We start from the raw sequence: 23,385 nt of genomic DNA, 5'->3' as shown, positions 1-23,385 counted from the left end.
TGCCAAGGCACGTTTAATCAGATGGATTTTGCTCCTTCAAGAATTTGACCTAGAAATTAGGGACAAGAAAGGCACTGAGAACGTTGTAGCAGATCATTTGTCCCGAATTCCAGTTGCACCATCTAGTGAACCACCCATCAATGAATCTTTCCCAGATGAGCAACTCATGTCTTTGTCTACTGAACCTTGGTTTGCTGATATTGTAAATTATTTAGCCATAGGCAAGATACCTTCTCATTGGACTAAGCAGGATAAATATAAATTCTTTGCCCAAGTGAAGTATTTCATTTGGGATGATCCTTATCTTTTTAAACAATGTCCTGATCAAATTATTAGAAGGTGTATCCCAGATAACGAAGTCATGAATATTTTATCTTTTTGTCATGATCAAGCATGTGGGGGTCACTTCGCGTCTAAGAAAACTGCTGCTAAGGTTCTCCAATGTGGTTTTTATTGGCCCAATTTGTTTAAGGATGCTCACGAATATTATAAAAATTGTGCTCAATGTCAGAAAATGGGCCGAATCACCAAGCGACACATGATGCCACTCAACCCAATCTTGGTAGTTGAAGTTTTTGATGTTTGGGGGATCGATTTCATGGGACCATTTCCAAATTCCTTTGGAAATGAATATATTCTAGTAGCAGTTGATTATGTTTCAAAATGGGTAGAAGCAATTGCATGTAGAACACCCGATAGCAAAATGGTCATTAAGTTTCTTAAAGAAAATATTCTCTCCCGTTTCGGTATTCCTAGGGCAATCATTAGTGATCGGGGAACCCATTTTTGTAACCGACCTTTTGCAACATTGATGAAAAAGTATAATGTCACCCACAAATTGGCCACACCATATCATCCTCAAACTAGTGGGCAAGTTGAAGTGTCAAACCGACAAATCAAACAGATCCTGGAAAAAACTGTTAATGCCAATAGAAATGATTGGTCTTTAAAATTAATTGATGCACTTTGGGCATACCGAACCGCTTTCAAGACCAATCTAGGAATGTCTCCTTATAGGATTGTGTTTGGTAAACCATGTCACTTGCCTATTGAGATAGAACACAAAGCCATGTGGGCCATCAAACAACTAAATACAAATTTGAACGATGCTGGAAACCATAGGAAGCTTCAATTGAATGAATTAGAAGAACATAGAAATGAAGCCTATGAAAATGCAAGGATATACAAGGAACGAACCAAAGCATTTCATGATCAATCAATTATAAGAAAAACTTTCAATATCGGACAAAAGGTGCTCTTATATAACTCTAGATTACATCTGTTTCCAGGAAAGCTTAGGTCTAGATGGACAGGACCATTTTTAGTAAAGGAAGTTTTTTCACACGGGGCTGTTGAGATTGAAAACCCAAGTAATGGTGTTATCTTTAAAGTTAATGGTCAACGATTAAAACCATTCTTGGAATTACCTGTCAAGACTGTTGAAGATGCCATGGTTCTTTATGAACCAACTTATTCTGATTAAGTTGCTTCGAGGTTTGGTCTGGCTGAAGACATAAAACTTAGCGCTTCTGGGAGGCAACCCAGCTTATTTAATTTCTAATGCTTTCTTTGTTTTCAGTTTGCTTAGGACAAATAAATTAGATAAACTCCATTGGGGACAATGTCGGTCAAGTTGAGGGGAGAGCTTGAACAAAATCAGGTGTTATCATTTCCTTTTCCTTCCACTATGAGTTATTTCTTGCATTTAATATATTATGTAAAAAAAAAAAAAAATAATAATAATAATAAAAAAATATATATATATATATGAAATAAATTAATCTATAAAAGAAATAAGAGTAAGTTAGAAAGTATTTGCTAATGTAGTGAGTCACGGAGAAGATTAGCTGGTTAGACTCTTGGTGGCTTAGGTCATTTAAAGACTATTAGCACTTCCAATTGCACATGCACACTAACAAGGTAAAGTAGGTGTTAATTGTAAGGCCAATTAAGGATTTGAGTATTATTTAAATTAGATAATTTTCTCTACACCCCAATTGAAGAAATTTGAATTTAAGGAAAGAGCTACCTGCCTGAAATAAAATGCAAAACACAGAGTAAATGTGGATTGCCCTAAGCCTAGTAACCGGGTCTCTTCACCTAAGTCAAGTGTTGAGATTCGCATCAAACGGTGGTGGGAAGGCCAGGATGCTCAGCAAAAAAAAAAAAAAAAAAAAAAAAAAAAAAAACAGTGTGAAAGCTACCTTAGTTCTTTGTTTAATCTGGGGTGTATAAAAAATTAATCGAACTAAGTTATGAAAAATGATACAATTGGCCTGTACAAGTTAATACTGAAATACTAAGTTAGTTATCACTCACACAAGTGCTATAAAACTTTAAGTGTACTCTAAGAAAGCTTCTAAGTAGACTGACTACTGATTCTAATTCGAAGCTCATTACTTAGTAATACTAGAAAACTTCTTGAATTTTGATCTTAAATTAATTTGCAAAGGAAGGATCTTTTTGGAATATGATCTTATTTTGGTACATTGCTAAGGGACTAGCAATGATTAAGTTGGGGGGTGTGATTTATGTCACAAATTGACATAAAAAGTATCAATTAATATCTAAATTATCTAACTTTATTAAGAAATTGATACTTGTTATTATATTTTGCAGAAGAAGAGATCATCAATAGAAAGAACAAGGAAAGAGGATTCCAACGGCGCAAATTTTATGCAAAACGGAGTTAAATTGACCCAGGAATTGAAGAATGAAGAAAGAAGACTCAATTGGGTCAAACCCGAGTCAAATCAGATCAAAATTGATCAAAAATTAACTGATTTGGTGATCTGGTTAGCCGCCTGGTCCACAGCAACAGGCGCATGGACCATGGACCCATCGGCGCACCATAAACCCCCTAAAACCTCTTAGTCCCACATCGGAAGTTTTGAAAACCTTATAACCCCCAAATGCCTATAAAAAGCCCCCAAAGGCCCTTGTTTTAGGTATTCTTCCTGGAGATCAAGCTTGTAACCCTAGATAGTGGGGTTTTTAGCTCTCTTTTCAAGCCTCGAGCTTTGAGGTTTTTGTAATAAATTTTTTTTATATATAAAATCTTATTTTTATACAATTTCATCTCTTTACATTATGCAATTTATTTTTCTTGCAATTAGGATAGTTTAATTTATGCAATTTAATTTTATGCAATTAGGATAGTTTAATTTATGAAATTAGGGTAGTTTATTTTTCTGCATTTAAATTTTGCAAGTAGATTTAGATCATGTCTAGCTAAGCATCCCTTCTAGGGTTTGCGATGAAGCTAGATCATGAGTAGGAATTTTACATAGAGTTCTTTCTTTTTCTTAGGGTTTCTTTTTCTTCCTCTTTTGCCAAGAATTTTTGATGAACTACAGTTGGGTCAGAGTCCCTTCATAGTTCATGCTTGATTCAGTGCATAGGAGGAGAAAACCCTAAGGGATCCTAGTTACTACTCCCCTGTAAAGAATCTTGATGGATTATCGTTGGACCTTAGTCCCTTCATAATCTATGCTTGGGAAAGACAAGAGGAGTAGTCGTTAGGATCAATAAAAAAAATTCTAGGTAGAATTCCCTAATCTAGATCTAGTGGATTCAAAAAACCCTAGATCCTTAGTCTTATTGTCTTTAGCAAACAACTTTCGACTTTCGATTTTTGTTAAAGCTCGCTTGAGCATAGATTTGAAAATCATTTTAAAAACCAAATCTCTGTGGGATCGACCCGTACTCGCTGGTCGTGCTACTCTGCACACCGTGCGCTTGCGGTTTTATTTACAAATTTTAAGATTTGCACATCAGGCACCCTCCAGATGCACATCATATTTATTGTTTGCGCCACATAGCGAGTAACTTCAATACTCGGTTTCGGGACTTCAGACTCAGAGATTTGATGAAAATAATCGGAACGCAAACACAACTTAGAAAGTTCCATAAATTTTTGATGAAAATTGAAAAGGTGAATTCAGAAGCTATTCAATGGTTGAATAAAATTTCTGTGGAGAAATGGTCTCGTGCACATGATGGTGGTCGAAGATTTGAAATGATGATCACTAATTTATCAGAATATTTTAATGGTATACTGAAAAATGCATGCTTTCTACCGGTAACTTCATTGGTCCAACTGATATTTTTTCGACTTGTACATATTTTGATGATCGATGTGCCCAGACAAATGAAGCATTAACTAGAGGTGAAAAATTTGTTCCATTTGCTACAACTTGTGTGATTGCCAACCAATCAAAAGCAACATCTCATAATATCACAAAGTTTGATAGAGCAAGTGGAGTATTTCAAGACCAAACAGCATTCCGTGGGCCGTATAATAATAAAGGCAACAATACTCAGGTGATGGTAGATTTTAGTAGAATCAATATGTTTAAGTTGTTACGTATTACAAATAAAAATTAATTTTTTGATCTAATAATCTAATATGCTTGCAAATAGTACAGTTATCTGAGTGTACATGTACGTATCAGAAATAGCAGTGTTATCATTTATCATTTTTTCATGTGATGGCTGCTTGTGCACATATGTCAATTGATTTTTGATGATATGTTGATTGATGTTACACACTAGAAGAGTATCATCATAGTTACAACCATCAATTTCAACTCATCCCGCATGCAGATTATTGGGCGCAACAAACAACTGATATCACCATTATACCACAGAAAGAACGATTGCGACAAAAGAGAAGATCACGATCTTCTAGATTAAAGAATGAAAGGGATTGGACAAAAATTGAGAACAGAACTAGGTGTCGAAATTGTAGCAAAGTTGGACATAGCAGACGGACATGTCCGACAACCAGACAATAAACTTTTGTATTCTGACTTGTATTATTATCAGAAAAAAAATTTTTGTTATTATCTATTGTAATGTGGTACTACTTTTGTTCTAACTTGTTTTAAATGTGTTTCTTTGATGAAATATCAAATATGTGTTTATTTGATTCAGTAACAAAAATTTCTTTTTACAAATGTGTTCTATAGTATTGTGCACATGGAGCCAGGGCCAGTAGATCAGACGATCTTATATGCTCAGGCATCTCATCGATCTTCCACCATTTAGGATGGACAGGTATGTATTTATATTAAATATATTTAAAGATTCAGAGATCTGAATTAACTTTTTTTCATGTTTACAGGAGCATTCCTTTATTCGATGTCGACGGCGAGAGCTAGCTTTTACTCGATCGACCCCACTGGATATACGGATAGTTTCACTTTTGCAGCAGGTAGGTTTTTACGGACTTAGCCGGATGGGATTCATCTCGCTAAATTGGTATTTGATCACCGCGTTCGTAGAGCGGTGGCATCCAGAAACTCATATATTTCATTTGCCACCTGGTGAGTGCACTATCACACTGGAGGACGTCAATATTCAATTGGGTTTATCAGTTGATGGTCTTCCAGTGATAGGTAGCATACGTCAGGACTAGCGTCAGGTATGCTTTGATTTGCTAGGTGTTGTCCCACCTACTGATAAACTAAAAGGTTGCCGATTGAATCTTGCATGGTTGGGATAGCAGTTTTTTAAGCTACCATAGGATGCAGACATTATAGCAATACAGCGTTATGCTCGGGCATATATTATGCAGCTGATGGGGGAATGTTTGTATGCAGATAAATCAAATAACATGATGCATATAATATTTTTGCCACTACTTGTCGATTTTAAGGCTGCAGGACACTACAACTGGGGTAGTGCGGGCTTGCTAAAATTGAGCCAATTGATCGAGTTCGGAACCTTAGGCCGATCGACTACGTGGCACGCAAGCTGTGCCGAACCGATCGACCGCCAGAGAAATCCGATCGATCGTTGCAAATCAAGTCGATCGATCGAGTCTGGAATCGCAAGTCGGTTGATGATGTGGCACGCAAGCCTTGCCGAACTAAGTGGACCGCCCGAGAATTTCAGTCGACCGCTGCAAGCCGAGTAGACCGATCGAGTCTGGAACCTCAGGCCGATCGACCACGTGGCACACAAGTCGTGCGAAACCGATCGACTGTCTGAGAAATCCGATCGATCATTACAAATCGAGCCAACCAGTCGAGTCCAAAACCACAGGTCGGTCGATCATGTGGCACGCAAGCCATGCCGAATCGAGTCGATTGTCCGAAAATTTCAATCGACCACTGCAAATCAAGTAGACCGATCGAGTCTGAAACCTCAGGCTGGTCGACCACGTGGCACACAAGCCATGCCGAACCAATTGATCGCCTAAGAATTTTGATTAACCACTGCAAACCAAGCTGATCGATTGACTCCAGATCTCAGGCCGATCGATCGCGTGGCATGCAAGCTGTGCCGAACCGATCGATCGCCTGAGAATTTTGGTCGATCGCTGCAAACCGAGCCGACTGATCAACTTCAAATCCTCAGGCCGGTTGACCGCATGGCACGCAAGCTGTGCTGGATCGATATACCACCTGAGAATTTCGATCGACTGCGGCCCATCGAGTCGATCGATCGACTCTGGAACGTTAGGCTGGTCAATGAAGAGACCACTTCCCCTTCCTTGCGATCGATTGGCCTAACATTTTAGGGTCGATCGATCAACTCGATGGGCCGCGATCGATCGGTCCGACATAGCTTGCGTGCCACGCGGTCGACCGGCCTGAGGATCCAGAGTCAATCGGTCAGCTCGGTTTGTAGCGGTCGATCGAAATTCTCAGGCGGTCGATCGATTCAGCATGGCTTGCATGCCACGTGGTCAACTGGCCTGAGGTTTCGGACTCGATCAGTCGGCTCGATTTGCAGCGGTCGACTGGAATTCTCAGGCAGTTAGCTCGATTCGACATGGCTTGCGTGCCACATCATCGATCAACCTGTGGTTTCAGACTCGACCGGTCGGCTCGGTTTGCAATAGTTGATCAAATTTCTCAAACAGTCGATCGATTCGACACGGCTTGCATGCCACGTGGTCGACCGGCCTGAGATTCTGGACTCGATCGGTTGGCTCAATTTGCAGCGATCGATCGAAATTCTCAGGCGGTCGGCTCGATTCGGCACAGTTTGCGTGCCACATCATCGACCGACCTGTGGTTTCAGACTCAATCGGTCGGCTCGATTTGCAATGATCGATCGAAATTCACAGACGGCTTGCGTGCCACAGTTCAATTTTTTCTAATTTTTTAGTTTTTTATTAAAATTATAAATTTTTAACCAACTTTCAATATATTTGTTAAATTTTAATTTTTTTTTAATTTTTTATAATTATTCATTTGACACTAATTATTTGATTAACCACTTTGTTGACAAAATCGTATCTTAAATTTTACATAATTTTGATCAGGTTACAACATTTGTCATGTAAAATAACAACAACAAAAGAAAGGTACATATGCATACATCAAACCAAAGTATATTTATCTAAACATAAATGAAGAAGATGGCGGATCTTCGGGTGAAGCCTCACGTACTGCTACTAATCACTGAAGTTTAATCATCCGGAGTAGGATCTTGTTGTGGTGGAAAAAATTGATGATAAAAATATTGTACGAACTGATCAAATCGTCCAAAATTCTCATCCAATCGGGCACCCATCTATGCAAATCCCTCATCCAGTCGAAAATCTATATGTGCAAACCTCTTGCTAACAGATATCTCCAATGATTTATTTAAGCAGATAATGCATGCTGGTCGGATGACTGCTGATCAGATTGTGTAGCATGTATGGGCTACTCTCTGTCGATAGGCTGACCATCTCCTTCACCGCCATATTTTTCTTCATCTACTGTAGATGTACACATCCATCTCCATCATGAAATATATACCCCATATGCCTCAAAGATGTATGATTGTAAATATCACTACATTTAACCTTGACAACTTCATCATCAACCATGAAGTGGGCATCAAATGCTTCGAATATAACAATCCGAATAGCTCCATATGGCAAGATGGTTTTTGAACTTTGAAAACATTCATTCATATAAAACATCATTAAATAGAGCAAATTAACCCTATCACCTGAAAGAACCATTCTGAGGAGATAAACATCTAAACATGATACATGTTCTCTATGATCTCCTCTGGGCAGAAAAATAAACGTAAAAATATGATGGATTAACCTAGTTTCAAGTGGTAATAGATTTACATCAGATTTACCAGTCGCACTTATATGGTCATCAAAAATAGTTCTAACATTGAAAGCATAGTCTCATACTGGATGATTCCAAATAGTACTACTATTGAAAAATCTATCACCATTTGATGGAATATCTAAAATTTGATCTAAAACTTTGCAATCAAATTCGACCAATTGTCCTTTAACATACGATGAAATAGAATAAGACTTACTATTAAAACTAAAATTACTATAAACATAGTGAACCAGAGTAGGATACGTTGGCTTGTTGAGCATAATTATAAATAGCTAACCCATCCTTTCAAACAAAAATTTAATACGAAAATTATTAAAACTATTTAAATCGACTATTCTACCTCCTACAATTTTTCTTTCAAAAAAAATTGATTGAAATTTTTCACTACACTCACTATCTAGAAACAAAGATTCTTCGTACCTACGAGATGGTTGCTTTTCTTTTTCTACTCGAGTCCTCTTTTCTTTCGATAAAACTCTATTTTTTTTTTGAAGTCATAATCGACTTTAAGAAGGGGATTGAAATATATGGACTAATGCAAGAAAATTTTTAAAACTCTCAATAAGGAGTAGGAAGGGTGAGGAGTAGACTTGAAGGGAGTAGGAAGGGTGAGGAGTGGACTTGAAGGGAGGGTGGGGCATGGATTTAAAGACAGTGAATTTGTTGGTTAAACTCACGAATTCAAGTAAAATTTGAATGAATTTGTGGGTTCAACCCATGAATTATGAACGGTTGAAAATTTTGAATGAATTTGTAGATTGAACTCACGAATTTAGTGTACTTCTGCAATGGAGGAGGAATTTAAATGAATTTGTCGGTTCCCACGAATTCATGAAATTTTGAATGAATTCATGGGTTCAACCCACAAATTCATGAAAATTTCAAACAAATTCATGGGTTGAACCCATAAAGTCTTGAGTTCGTAGGTTGAACCCACGAAAGCTTGAATTCGTGGGTTCAACCCGCGTATTTTATTGAAATTTCAAAAAAAAATTTGTTAACAATGAATTTGTGGGTTTAACCCACAAATTTATTTGGTTAATTCGTAGCTCCAACTCACAAATTCAAATTTCAAAATTCATGCACTTGATCCAGCTGAATCAGAGAATTCATGGGTTCAACCCACAAATTATCCACGTGTGTCCATAATTCATGGGTTGAACCCATGAATTTATTTGATGCGGCCCACCAACGATAGTTTTATAAATATTTTTCCAACCACCATATTTTTAGAATTTTTTATTAAAAATATATTATTTCAAAAAAAAAATCGAGCAGCCCAAGTTTGCACTTATATGCATTTGATCTTGGAATGCATAATGACGTCATCCATTGGACTCTAGTCAGAAGAGTTCCATGGGAGGTTGCTTTTTAATTTTCAAAAGTAATTGTATTTCTATTTTTTTTAAGAATCTTGACTTCTATTTCTTTTCTTTTTTTTTTTTCTTTTTTTTTTGTAGTCATAGCTAGTTCTGATTTTATATACCAAATTTTATATCTGAAGTTTTTATTTTTATGATATATTTTATTTTAATTATTTTATTCCATTGATATATTTCTTATAATTCATTCTTGGATTTTTAATATTGTTACATGTTTTGTTCATTATTTAATAAAACTTATTTTTTTTAAAAAAACTATATATATCTATGTGTTGACACCGATCTTGGGACATCGAGGGTATTGGTTTTTGTTTTACCTGATCGGCGGAGGATTGTAAGATTATAGTTAGGATCTCCTATTTCTAATGAATTGTATCTCAACAAACTCAAGATTGTACTATAACAAACTGTTGATGTGGTATAATAATTTTAAGAACATCATGTGATGGGATTGCTAAGGCTACATACAGATTTGAGACAGAGGGATCAAACTGCTTCTTTTGTGGGAAGATCTTCAGCTCAAATCGATCACTATGATGGCTAACCCAAGCGAAGAGATATCTACCTCGGAGGTTGATCGCCTCATATTTGCTCATCTTAGTAAAGGAGGCTCGATCAGAAAATTTTAAAGGGTTTATGGATGCATTCAGATCACTACACAAGTCATAAGCTGGACAAATCTTAGCATGCCATATCATTTTGGTTGCTAAATATTACATCAAATGCTATAGCACTACATTTAGATATTTTCAATATTAATGTGCATTGCTCTATCGATTGCAAGTGCCCTCTTTGGTTATTCTAATAGGCTCGTAGTAGCTCTCTTTATATATTTCTTTCTTTATTTCACGATCTAATTCTCTAGGCTCTGACGGGTTCCTCTGGCTTTGCTTTGTCAGAAAAGCTGCTCCAAGTGTCCTAACTCGTTCGGGATATATCAAGATAAACTTTGACGACAGTGTGAGAGATGACAGAGGTGGTGCTGGCTTAGTCATCTGAGGACTTGATGCTAGATTGCTTGCGGTGGGAGGATCACATATCTTTGAGCCATCTGTTCCAAATATTAAGCACCATGCTACTTGGACTGGCATTGTTTGTGCCCCGCAAGAGCTGCGGGTAGAAAGGATCATTATTGAAAAGATTTTGCTATCATGATAGGCTAGATTCGGAGTGACACGATGCAGTCGAAGGTGCGTCCGCTCATTTAGGACATTCGGACCTACTTTCATGACTTCACTATGATCTCTGTTCAGTATGTCTTTCGAGAGGCGAACAACGTTGTTGATTGAATTGTCTCCTATGTGGCCGAGCACACCGGTGACTAAACTGATGTCAGGGTTAGACTTGCCCATGTCTACTGTAGGATATTTTAGTTTTGGATCTTTTGAAGTGTACTCACACAGATCAGTGTGAACACCCACTTATATCAATAAAAAAAAAAAAACTGTTGGCGATCAATTTTTGGTGGTGGCCTTGCTGGGATAATCCATTATGGGCTAAGAGGTGGACCGAGGAAGCACGCCAAGTCTAGGTGATAGATCCCAACTAACACCATCAATCCTTCTATTTGTAGCACCAATCTAGGGCTACCATATCATGAATTTAGTGGTGACCTTTATAGATAATCAGTTATAGCACTTGTAAAATAAACTAATGAGCATACCTTTTTTTTTTTTCTTGAAAAAAATATAGAAACACCACTCAACTTAGGGCATGTTCCAAGGACATCTCTCGATTTTAAAATATTTCAAATACATCCTTCAAGTTTTCAATTGTTATAAATTAGTCTTATCATTCATCTCCGATAATAGAATGATGTCATATGACCATCATATAATAGCATAAAATTACATTATAATTAAATATTTTTTTTATCGATTGTTTGTGAGGATTCCTTCCATAAATCTCAAAACATCCATAGTATCTGATCTATAATTAAGGATCATCTATTGCACAGATCTCAAAGTACTCCAAACTTCTTTATTCATTCACCTCCTTGGATCTCAAAGTACTCATCTATAATTAAGGATCATCTACTGTATAGCTCTTAAAGCACCTCAAATCCCTTTATTCTTTCATACCTCGAAAAAAATGAGAGTGTTTTTTTTTTTTTGGTACAAAAGGGGAGAAAAACCCCAAGAAGGAAAAGAAAACTAAAAACATAAAAAGGAAATACCAGCCAAGTCAGCTATTACCAGCATACCAGTAACGAAGGGGAGAGAAGAGAGGGACAGGAAGAACCCATCCGAGGGCCACCCAGCTAAGCTGTCAATCGGGAATTTTGAAAAAGGCGAGTGTGTTTTGATCGCATGAAATGTCAAGCTAATGTCCCCTGTTGGTTTTAGAGCTGGAGGACCGAATTTTAAGGACCCATTTAAACCTTTTTAAAATTAAGAAGATATCTAGATTCTAAATTGAGGAGGTGTCTCTATATATATATTTTTTAGAACTCACCAAACCTCATTTTTTAAAATCTACTATTTTTTTGCCACCCCCTTGACTCATGTCCCAAAATCCCACGGCAAGACAGGAGTCGGGCAATTAGAGAGTAATGCTACGCGTTACCAAACCAAAACTCTATGCCGCAAGGCTATTGGTTTTAATTCGGGAGTTGGCCGGAATGGGTGGGGTTGTCGTATAGAAGAACATCAACCGTTCATCTGATAACAGAGTTGGGCCCCAAATATTCTCTCTTACATTGAAGGGTACAAAACCCAAATGCCTGTCAAAAATCATCAAAACTACCAAACGAAAAGATCTGCCGTCCATCTGGTGGACTCGTCAATCCCAAAGCAGCCAAACCTATGCCCCACATAATTCCAATCGCAAAGACTTCTTGATGACCTCTCCTAACCGTTCGTAATTTTGAATCAACGTAGGGGGTATTTTGGGAAGTCGGTTCGGACAATTATTTACCTAGCGGCAATAAATTTCCCTTTGGCATCCGCAGGTATAAAAGAAAGCTAAAAGCGAGGGACAAAGAGGGAGAGTGGGGGGGGGGGGAGAGAGAGAGAGGAGTATAAAACAAGAGAAAGAATTGTGGTTGGAAAAGGGGAAAGTAGCTGAGGAAAGGGGAAGGCGAAAGGGGTTTCAGAGGGAGCGATTCGGAATCCGCATTTCGAGCTCGATTCGTGGTGGAAAAATCGCAAAAAGGAGGTATTTTTATGGTTCTCTCTGCTGTAGATTTGTCTGATTTGTTGATTTCTTCGTCTCTTCTTGTCCAAGGAACTTATTGATGAAATGTGGGAGAAAGAACAGAAGTAGAGGATACATGGTTGTTTTTATTGTCCCATTTTTGTTCTAAAATCAGGTTTCCTGAATTGCATTATTATATATATGTGTGTGTGTGTGTGTGTGTGTGTGTGTGTGTGTGTATTTATATTTCAGTTTTAGTGGTAAAAAAAGGATTTTGCTGCTTTTATATGTTTGATTTGATGATGAGTTTGGAATCTGATTTACTGTTGCATTGGAGCATGGAGTGTTATTTTTTAAGTATATTTTAGTGGATAGCAGTTTTTGCTGTGTTACTTCCATATTTATCTGTTTATTTTTATTTTTCACTGTTATATGTTTGATCACTGTAGAAAGTTTGGGTTTTTCTTTCTTTTTAGTAGATTTCACTGTATATGCTATCTTAATCAATAAAGCAGCATTCGGCAGAAAAAGAACATCAGTAGATTTTTCAAGTTTGTCCGCAGATTAAAATTTACTTCCCTAAGTTTTCAGAAAAGAGGCTTGATCTTTCCAACACAAGCTTGATGATGACATCATGAATAGGGTGATCTGAGTGAAATGGGATCGCGAGCATAGTAGGGAGATCTACAGCAAGAACAACATGTCCTTTTTGTGGTTGCAACAATACAAGCACTGCTCATTTCTTGCGATCCTTGGGGGAGATTATTTCTATTAGCGGTTGATCTTTAATATTAATGCAGAGATTATAGATTATGAGAAGTGGTTCCACTTGCATCTCTTCCCTTGTATAGTTGGTGAACCCATACTTTATAGTTGGATGAAATCATCCTAACATTGCAGTAAAGCTAAGTTCATTATGTCTTTTCTTTAATTATTCTTTTATTACTCTTTTTGGGTGGGGGTCTAAGACATAAAAGATCCTTTAGAAGACTTAACTGATCGACAAAACCAGGCTGTTAATTGTTTGTTTGTGGCAATTTTCAAGAGTGTGAGTTAGTGAGGTAGTCAGCAGGTGCACTTAAAATTACCTAGATCACAAAATTACAGAAAAGATAGAAGATACTCAAAATAAAATTCGCAAAGATTAGCATTTAGCAATTCAAATGTTGTACTTTATTGTCATGTCTGTTTGATAAAATGCAACCATAAGAAATTAGTTATTCAAAGTTGTGAAGAATTCCAAGAGAGGAAGGCGGATAGAGAAAAGGGCGAGAGAATGTTTAGCTTTCATCATCTAATCCTTTACCCGGCAAAGTGGGTTCGACTATGGATCATAACCCTTAGTTCACTGGTTACATGGATGAAGTGAGCAAATATCTGCAGTCAGCTTTTGACCCAAGATAAACTTTAAAAATTTACCCTGAATTCCTTTCCAGGGAACTCTAAATATGAGAGGGGCTTGCTACAGTTCTTTGAAACCAACTGGTTGATAAGAGGCCTTATTAGTTGTAGTTTGGGATCATGCTACGGGGAGCAATCCTCCACTACTTTTGTAATCGTGGAAAGATTCTGGAGGCAAAAGAAGTATGACAATGTGGGATCTTTTATGAAACGAATGACCTTCATCTAGTAGGCATATTTTATGAGATGATGGAGTTATAGTCTTCTTAAAAGGTTTTTATGCTCCAACGAAATCCCCTTCTTTCACAATATTGAGCTCTTGGTTTCATCATACATGATATGATCATCTCTATTTTTGTACCATGATTTATCATCAATCACTGTACTAGTCAATATATCTTATTGTCTTATTAAATCATGAAGTGAACTCATGCTTGGCTTTGCTTTTCCTAGGTTTTTTAACGCAAAAACTTGAGACCTTCTACTTTTCTGCCCTGGTTTTATGTACATACACACTCTTTCTTGCCCAAATTGTTGATGCATGCCACATTAATTTTCTTTCTGCAATTCTACAAAATTTTCTGTATGGACTCATTTATGTTTAATGATCGCATCCTTGTAGTAGTGCATCTCCAGATAATCCACCTTATTTGAGACTGCTTCATAAGTCTTTTATCTGATTAGTGCTGAGAATTCAGAATCAATGAGCGATGAAATTGCGATATATCATGAGAATCAATTTAATTGAAGTATTATTCTATTGACTCATAAGCTGCCCTATAATCCAGCACTAAATAATGTAATTAGCTTGACCACCTTTTACACGTAAACAATAAATACCAAGAGTTAGTAGATAACGGGATATTATCTTTAGAACTACTTGTTCACAAAATATCTTTGAATGAAGAAACCCCTCTGCATTTTCCATCCTGAAAGTTTGTGGTTGCAGGTCCTCCACAGGGCATTTCACTGTATACTGGAACCATGGGGTGTTGGTGAACAAATAATCGGCTGTCTTGTGGCACCTCTTCATGCAGGCATCCATGTCATCGAAAGGTTGAAGGGAAATGGAGCCTCTTAATGCTGATTCTCACCTTCATGGTAAGTGGCTGAATGAAAATCCAGAAGTTGTTTGTTTTCCTGGAAATTTTCAATCAAGTTACATATTCAAAAAAAAAAAAAAAAAAAAAGTCACTTCATGACTGTCAACAGAGCACTGCCATTTCCCATTCTTGTTCCTTGTCATTATTTATCTGTTGTATTTTCCTCATTTGTTTCACCAGTTTGTCTATTTAAAGAGAGGATCATCTGAGTTAAATGGTTTTAAATTCTTTATTTGCTTGTATATATATTTTTTTAGGACGTAATAGTAATTGTTCTGCAGATATTTTACTAACAATCGAATGAATAACAACAGAAAAGGTTCTGGTTGGACCCATTTTAACAAAAAAATCAAATTGAAACTTCATTAAAAAATGTTGCTTACATAAAATCATTTACTAGTTAAGTATGCATCGGTAGAGTAATATGATGCCTCGTTGGTAATGCTAGTATATTCATCAAACAATACATGTTCATAAATACAGGAAGGAAACATTTGGAGTTTGGAGGTATTTATACTGGGTACACATACCTATAACAAAATTTAGCATGGGTATGATGAATTTTGCTAACAGCGTTTTATTGATACCAATATATAATGAGAATTCACATGATTGATCAGTGTTTGTTATTGGATGTTCAATCAACCATCTCGCATGACTGCATGCGAGGGGGAAAACCAGGATAAAATGTACTGTTGATAGTCCAACTAAGAAAAGAAATATGGGATTAATGCTATCATTGAGGAAAGATGGGATTTGTTCCATCAGTAATAGTCTTAGAAAATTCTTTAGAGAAATAAAGAAAGAAAGAAAGATAGGAAGTTCTAGTTGGAGCAGGTAAGTAGAACACAAATTAATTCCAAAAATTGCATCAGCAAAGGAAAAATGTTATATCTGAAAAGGTAAAAAAAAAAAGATTGATGGATTGGTGGAAGCTTGGGATTCCTTACACCTTATGATTCGCCTCTCTCCACCACCTCCCCCCCCTCTTTCCCCAAATCCTATTCTGCTGGGATGATTTGTTATCTAATCACCGCCATCCATCCTTCTCTCAGATGTGACTGAATGCTAGTAACTACAGAGTTCAGTTTTAAGGTCAATGATGTGTGTGTGTGTGTGTGTGTAACATGCTATCCGATAGAACCACTATCACTAATGAATTCTACTGTTTTCTTGATTTTGATAACCCAATAAATGCTGATTAGAGATATGTTGTATTGCAGGTATATTATATCGTCGAATTCTCATTTTTGCAATTTGGTTATGTGGTTTCCAGCAAGTAGTGTCACAGAAAGTAGTACTTAATCCAAAATCCAATGTTCCTGATAAATTTGTGCTGTCTGATCCGCCAAGTGGGCTCTTTGATCCTATAGAGATCTCTCCTGCTGTCATTCCACGTAATCCATATCCAGTAGAACCACTATCACCAATGTATCCATCCTTTCCAAGCACATATGAGCCAGTTCTGACTGGGAAATGCCCTGTAAATTTTTCTTCAATCTCAGATGTTGTGGACAAGACTGCATCTGACTGTTCTGCACCCCTAGCAGCATTAGTCGGGAATGTTGTTTGTTGCCCCCAGGTTAATAGTTTGATGCACATTTTTCAAGGAACTTACGGTAGTGGATCTGATACTCTTGTTCTGCATCAGGCTACTGCTAATGATTGTTTTTCAGATGTCATTAGTATATTAGCTAGCAGAGGAGCAAACAGTACTATCCCTACACTTTGCTCTGTAAAGTCATCAAATCTTACCGGTGGTTCGTGTCCTGTGAAGAATATTACATCATTTGAGAAATCAGTCAACACAAGCAAACTGCTAGATGCATGCAGTACTGTTGACCCACTTAAGGAGTGCTGCAGGCCGGTCTGTCAACCTGCAATTGTGGAAGCTGCACTTCACATCTCCCTAGGAGGAGCAAGTATGTTCGAGAATTCTAATATTCCTGGGAGTGGCACTGAGGTCAATGTTGTCAATGATTGTAAGGGGGTGGTGTATGCTTGGCTTTCCAGGAAGCTCTCAGCAGAGGCTGCTAACACTGCTTTTCGGATATTATCTGGCTGCAAAGTTAACAAAGGTTCGTCCTATTTTGTATTTTGTAAAGCCACAGTAAGGATTTATCATTGCTTACGATAGTAGGACATGCTTTTCACCTTTGCCGCCTCTACATATACATATATATTTCCTGAAACCAGGCATTGTCTCTTTCAAAAATGTAATTGCAATCTTACATATTTCTTGAATATTAGCCCAGTATTTCTTCGTACAGAAGAAAAAGATGATGCCAAAACAATGAAATTAAAAAAAAATGAGAAAAATGTGGAAAAACTACAGACAAAATGGAAAAATAGGAGTTTATATACGTATTTTTATAATTACCCTTGCACGCTTACACTTCTAAACACTCATTTGCCTGCATGTGTGCATTGATGCTGCATTAATTCTATCTCTTGCATTGATTGGCTGCATTTCACAATCCTAATATCGAATGGAATATGTTCATGACCCATAAATGCATGATAAGAGATTCTGCTTCACAAAATGTAGATATGACAACAAAAATTTATGACGTGTCACTGAAATTTGGTTTTTACTCTTGTAGTTTGTCCTTTGACATTTGAAGAGCCTTCATCAGTTATCAAAGCATGTCGCGATATGGCTTCTCCAAATCCCTCCTGCTGTACTTCAGTAAATACTTATATTGCTGCAATACAAAAACAGATGCTGATAACAAACAGGCAAGCCATCAACTGCGCAACACTCCTTGGGTCAATGCTACAGAAAGGTGGTGTTATGTCAAATGTATATGAACTTTGTGGTGTTGACTTGAAAGACTTCAGCCTTCAAGGTATGTTTGTTATTTCTTAACTTTTTCCTCTTCAACTTAAACCCTCTGAATTGTGACTAATCTCTGGCACTATTTTACTTATGTTGGTCTGTGCTATGCAATTGGAGCAGCATATGGGCAACAAGGTTTGCTTTAAACTTTTTTATTTTATTGCCTTATCGGTACTTCGTCTAGGATATCATCTTCTTTACCTATAGTGCTTATTTGAATGCAGGTTGTCTGCTTCGGAGTTTACCAGCAGACATTGTACTCGATAATGTTACAGGATTTAGCTTTACATGTGACTTGAGTGACAATATTGCTGCACCATGGCCGGCCTCATCCTCTCTTTCGTCCCTGTCTCTTTGTGCCCCTGGTGAGTAAAATATTGAGTTTTTATCTGGTAACAATTAGAATTGAGGACTGTGTTACTGGCAGTTTCGCTTTCATGAGATAAATACCAACTTACCAAACATTAGTTATAACAATGCAAGCTTGATGATTTTCATCACTTTGAAACTAATTTTTTGATCCGGATTCTTGCATTTACAGAGATGTCATTGCCTGCATTACCAATACCCCAGACCTCTAGAAGCTCAGGTACGTTATACTGGATGATATCAGTATTGTTTGCCATTGGTCCTTTCATATATGCATTTTCTCATCAAACTGACATCTCTATACCATATTTGTGCTGGCAACTGGTATAGTTGCATTATATTGTAGTCTATCTCATAGGAATTGTTTTTGGAGGCTATGCTTATAGGATGCAGGGATTATATGGCTAGGTCTGACCATTTTGAGCAAATCATGTTAGATACTGATGTCCTGTACGACTACCTTTCTTTGCACCCACTGTAGTTGCAAAAATTAGAAGAGGATTACTAATCAGTGGTGTTGAAAATGATCTTGCACCAGTCGCCCTTCTGTTTGCTACTTGGAACCTCGAGCAACATAAAACTTGTTGCGCTCTGTGTGTGTGTGTGTGTGTGTGTGTGTGTGGAACTTCTGCTTCTTTCCCTGCCCTAGCATCCTTGCTGCAAATCAGGAAATATAGAGAAATATTGAATCAGAAAGACTATCTCCCTGCTCATGGTCTCTAACATAGGATTGAAGTAATGACTATTAAGTTCAGATGTACACGTACGTGTAATGGTATTGCATTGTTAGAGAGAGGACCCAGATTTGTGTAGAAGACTAGAAAAGAAGAACAGGATATCTGAAAAATCCTCATGGTTGGTAACATCACTTTTTATACAGTGTTGTAATGGAAGAAAGTTGCATAACCAAAAGCAGATAAGTGGGTTAAAGCTTATCGGCCATGGTTTGGCACCTTGTTATGCTCAGTAAATGGTCAATGCTATTGAATTTTTATGGAAAAAATCTTGGTAAGTTATGGACCATTTAGCTTATGCTTGAATTGTATATCATATATGTTAGGTTTTTGTTAGGGTGACTGACTATAACTTCTGTATCACATATAGATACGGAAATTTGAGTGTTTTTCTTCTTTTTAGTTGGTAGAAATCATATTTTAATAAGTATTTCCACATGCAAGCCATTTTTAAATTCTGGAATTGTTCAAATGGTGGAGTACTCGTTAAAAAGATTTTTTTTTTTTTTGGTTATTTCCAAAGGAAAGATTAGACCACGTAATTAGATTCTAACATATGTAGTTCTTCTCTTTGTAACTGGATCACATCGTTGAACTCTATGGACCACTCAGAATATTGGAAAAAAATCTGATTGTTATCTCATCAGCATTGGCAGCCAAGTTTGCTTCCTGGGACATCTTTATAAATAATTATAAAGCAAGTATTAACAAAATGGGCAGCTTCCTCCTTGCAATCAGAGATAATGGAAGATGTAAATAATTCAAATGGGACTTTAGTCTTAGGTTTGTTTGACAACTTGCACTGTTTCTTTACTTTCTTGCTTCAAAATAGAAGCACTTTTTAGCCAAAAAGGAAGAATGTTCTATGGGGCTTTTTTGAAATAATTGGGACCTATGCCTCTTTGCAAGAGAAGCAGTGGCATTCAAATAGGAGGTAGAAAGAAAGACTTCTTTGACATGCAAAGTATCTTTTTGTAGGCCGTCTTAAGGTGATATCTTAGAGTATGCTTTCAATTTCTTTTGTTTTTTTTATCCTTCAGGTAATAGGTCTTGCGTCATAATTATACAATGGAATTCTGGATGATATTACTTTTGTAAGGATGGACAAGGAAATATATTCCAAAAAAGGAAAGAACTGGACTGTCTTGGCCAGCAAAGAAAGCTCCAGAAGAAAGAAATATTGTAATATATCAGTGAGTTTAATGAAGCAGTAGAAATCAGTGTTGTTTTTATGATTGTTTTAAACTTGAAGCATGCTTGTTCCCCATATCCAATGTCTTATTGATCAGGATTAATGGTTTGTCATTCTAAATGGGGATTTTATCAAACATCATCTTTTCTCTCATTTCAGAAAGTCTAATCTAAAATGAGATCTGATATTATTTAAGATTCAATTTACTTCAGGTTCAGTCATATGATAAAATTTACACTTTTTAATCCAGCAAGATAACTAGTGTTGATGCATAAATTTTAGATATCTACTTCAACACGTGGATGAACCCAAGAAGCTTACGAGTGAAGATGGTCTCAGTGTAACTGAAGTCATTCCTTCGGATTTGGTGCACGTGAGGAAAGTAGTTGCTGGTGGAAGCTCCTGCTGATGAGAGATGCAAGTTTAAAAGTTGATGCCTTGGATGTAATAGGTGGTGATCAATAGGGTGCATGTAATCATGATATACAGTGGGACATGGTGCTTTCTCAAGTTCAAATTTTATGTGCAAATTGTTCATGCTATCTATGGTGCACAACTGGTCAAGGAAGACGTGAAGCTTCTTGAGTACTTGTGGTCAAGTTTGATCATGTGACATGATCACTGACTCGACGATTTTTCAAACGTTCCATATACTTCCAAATAGATGGCTCTGGTTACTATGGCATTTCATGGCACAACAAAGTTCAGATTAAGTGGGGCTGTTGGAAGGATATTTGGAGCTTGATTTGGATTTTGGTTTTGACCTTAGTTTTCTGTCTAGAGTTTTAGTTGCACTAGGTTTGGAATTATATGTTGGATTAAGATAGAATCTGGTGGTTTTTGAGGAATAGCCTGTCTCTTAAAGGAGTGCCTGTAGTAGCATTTGTGAAGCCAATGTTTGGTCATGATGGATGGGATGACAATACTAGAGTTCGAGTTACAATGCACTAGCTGTGGTTGGTAGAAGTCAGTGTAATCAGAGGGACAAATAAAACTTTAATCCATGTGGTGTGGTATCTTTCCATCTTTTTTCCATGCATACTTGAACCTGCTGGATTCCACAATATGCTCCTAAATAGGCAACCTTGGTATTTGTCATTTTACCAGGTCACTCTCACTAATCTGTTCTTATTTTTCTAGGCGAGGACGTACCAGGTAAAACGTTGTTATAAATCATTTAATACTTGGTTTGAAGGTGATGCATGTATCTTCGTAAGCTATTTATCTTTTTTGTCAGCGTGCAAAGTTTTTAGAGTTTTTTGATTTAATGAATGATCAGAAGTCATACATGCTACTGATTTTGCAAGTTGGTGGCAGCTCTATAATCTGTGTGAATTGTTCTGTTTTATAGGCCTAAGAACCCTTATTTTCTGCTTAGCAGATTCTCAGTTATTTAATCGTATCAAACTCAGTCTTTCTGTTACAAGATCACTGACAGTTTGATGTTCCCCCTTTCTCAGGTAGCTGTGGCATTGAAGTGAGAACTTTGATTCCCCTTCTGTATTTGGTGTCCAGGTTACTGTTTTGAAGCATGCTCTTGGGTTTCAAACTATAGCCTGCAGATATTGCAGAGGTTGGGATGTCCCTTTTCTGGGAAATCTCTGTACATTTAGCAAGCCGACCCCTTTTTGATATACTTTGCGGGCATTGTTTCATCAGGAGGGCATATGGCTACACCAGTGTTCTTGAAATGAAGAAAACACGCAAGTGATCCTGAGGCTCTTTGTGAATAGAAAGTAGGCCAAATGGGTATTTCACTTTGAGGCTATCTCGGCCATTTCAGTTATTTTTGTCGTTCAGTGGCGTCTTTGCAGCCTAGAAAGCATGCGCAGTTGTTTGAGCTTGTTGGAGTGGAAGTTGCTGGCCTTGATTCAGATTTTCATTCATTTCATTTTTGGTAGTTTTGGGCGCAGGATGACAGATTACACTAGTTACAATATCATACTGAAAATTAATCTCCAACAAAACCATTTTGGGCCTTGCTCATGTATATGTTATACTCTCTGGGTGATCAAGCTGATATAATCAATTCATATAGCTTGCTGCAGTTGCTTCTTGTTCTTCATGCCCTTTTCTGCAAGTATTATAGAGTCACAGGTGAATTGAATGCTATTGGTCTCTGGAACTATGTCCTGATTTGAAACATTGTGATCAATGTTAAAACTTTAACAAGATTCAAGCATGTCCAACGGAAATGAAAGCTGGGGGATGGATTTGATCATCTATCAGCAAAAATCACCAACCAATGATTATTTCTTGCCACCATACATGAACGCAGTAAAAGAAACAATCCCTATTTTAGTTCTCTCTCTTCCTTATCAGATCTTAAAAATGTTCAACTGGAACAATATCGATCGAGCGGGTATAGTATGAAGCAACATTTGGAAACATGTAGAACCAACAAATTGTTTACCATTTTCCTCTTTCATTTAGCTTTAACATAGTTCTCCTTGGGGGATGTTTTACATTATATATTACCGAGTCCCTCTGTTTTTTGACCTTCACATTTTAGTTACCATGATGCATCTGACATTTCCCAAAAATACCAGATTCCAAATGAGTTTGCTAGGGCAATGATCATCCCTGATGACGCGGCTAACATAATAGCAATAAAATGATTAAATTATCCCGTATAACTAATCAATGCTCTGACATACTGTCTCATGTACACCTAGATACTGGTCATTTAAAAACTGAATAAATTTATATCTGCCTGGATATTTGGATCCATGATATTGTATGTATCATATACCACAGGGCCGCTGATACATGCACACCTAGATACTAGTCATTTGAAAACTGAATAAATTTGTATCTGCCAGGATATTTGGATCCATGATATTGTACATATCATATATCACAGGGCCGCTGATACTGATGCGATTGCTGATACTGATGCGAACTAATCGCAGCCAAGATAAAACACTTGGAATACGGAGAACTGATCAAAACACCAATCTATTTACTACTAAGACACTCCTGGATCCACCATCCCAAAATTTGAAGTCGTGCATCTTAAAACAACAGAATATAAGATCCTATCTTTAAATATGCACGTGACCAGCTTTATCAAGTATATATTCAGACCCTGCAAGGCCTATATGCACCTTGCTTTACCTGAACTCATGCATTCGGATATAGCC

The 23,385-nt window shown here is 37.1% G+C and overlaps 1 protein-coding gene and 1 long non-coding RNA gene across 4 annotated transcripts; both read left to right on the top strand.

Moving 5' to 3' along the window:
• Positions 1–3,816: 3,816 nt before the first annotated feature.
• On the top strand, positions 3,817–10,869 carry LOC140854783 (uncharacterized). Its single transcript, XR_012137924.1, has 3 exons — positions 3,817–5,058; positions 5,126–5,215; positions 10,369–10,869. It is a non-coding gene; the product is annotated as an uncharacterized lncRNA (long non-coding RNA).
• A 1,602-nt stretch (positions 10,870–12,471) lies between these two features.
• On the top strand, positions 12,472–22,289 carry LOC105038618 (uncharacterized GPI-anchored protein At1g61900). 3 transcript variants are annotated; one of them, XM_073260210.1, is made up of 9 exons: positions 12,472–12,625; positions 14,955–15,106; positions 16,332–17,186; positions 17,712–17,957; positions 18,068–18,082; positions 18,172–18,312; positions 18,489–18,536; positions 21,703–21,815; positions 21,902–22,289. In XM_073260210.1, the coding sequence occupies exons 2-8, from the start codon at positions 15,073–15,075 to the stop codon at positions 21,768–21,770; spliced, it is 1,407 nt and encodes a 468-aa protein (XP_073116311.1). In that variant the 5' UTR covers positions 12,472–12,625; positions 14,955–15,072; the 3' UTR covers positions 21,771–21,815; positions 21,902–22,289. The 3 variants fall into 3 exon arrangements, with proteins under 3 accessions (XP_073116311.1, XP_073116310.1, XP_073116315.1); XM_073260209.1 differs by having other exon boundaries at positions 21,703–22,289; XM_073260214.1 differs by lacking the exons at positions 21,703–21,815; positions 21,902–22,289 and adding an exon at positions 20,525–21,686.
• Positions 22,290–23,385: the final 1,096 nt, after the last annotated feature.

The sequence above is a fragment of the Elaeis guineensis genome, chromosome 1 (genome assembly GCF_000442705.2).
Source record: "Elaeis guineensis isolate ETL-2024a chromosome 1, EG11, whole genome shotgun sequence".
NCBI classification, from domain to species: Eukaryota; Viridiplantae; Streptophyta; class Magnoliopsida; order Arecales; family Arecaceae; genus Elaeis; species Elaeis guineensis.
The sequence above is the reverse complement of the archived record's forward strand: the minus strand, read 5'-3'. Positions and strand labels throughout refer to the sequence as shown.

What these genes read in the sequence shown, in the direction of transcription:
- LOC105038618 (XM_073260210.1), top strand. Translation starts at nt 15,073, where the DNA reads ATGGAGCCTCTTAATGCTGATTCTCACCTTCATG. An exon ending in TGCTGATTCTCACCTTCATG is followed by an intron (nt 15,107 to 16,331) that starts GTAAGTGGCTGA and finishes GTTGTATTGCAG; the next exon opens with GTATATTATATCGTCGAATT. An exon ending in CCTGTCTCTTTGTGCCCCTG is followed by an intron (nt 18,313 to 18,488) that starts GTGAGTAAAATA and finishes TTGCATTTACAG; the next exon opens with AGATGTCATTGCCTGCATTA.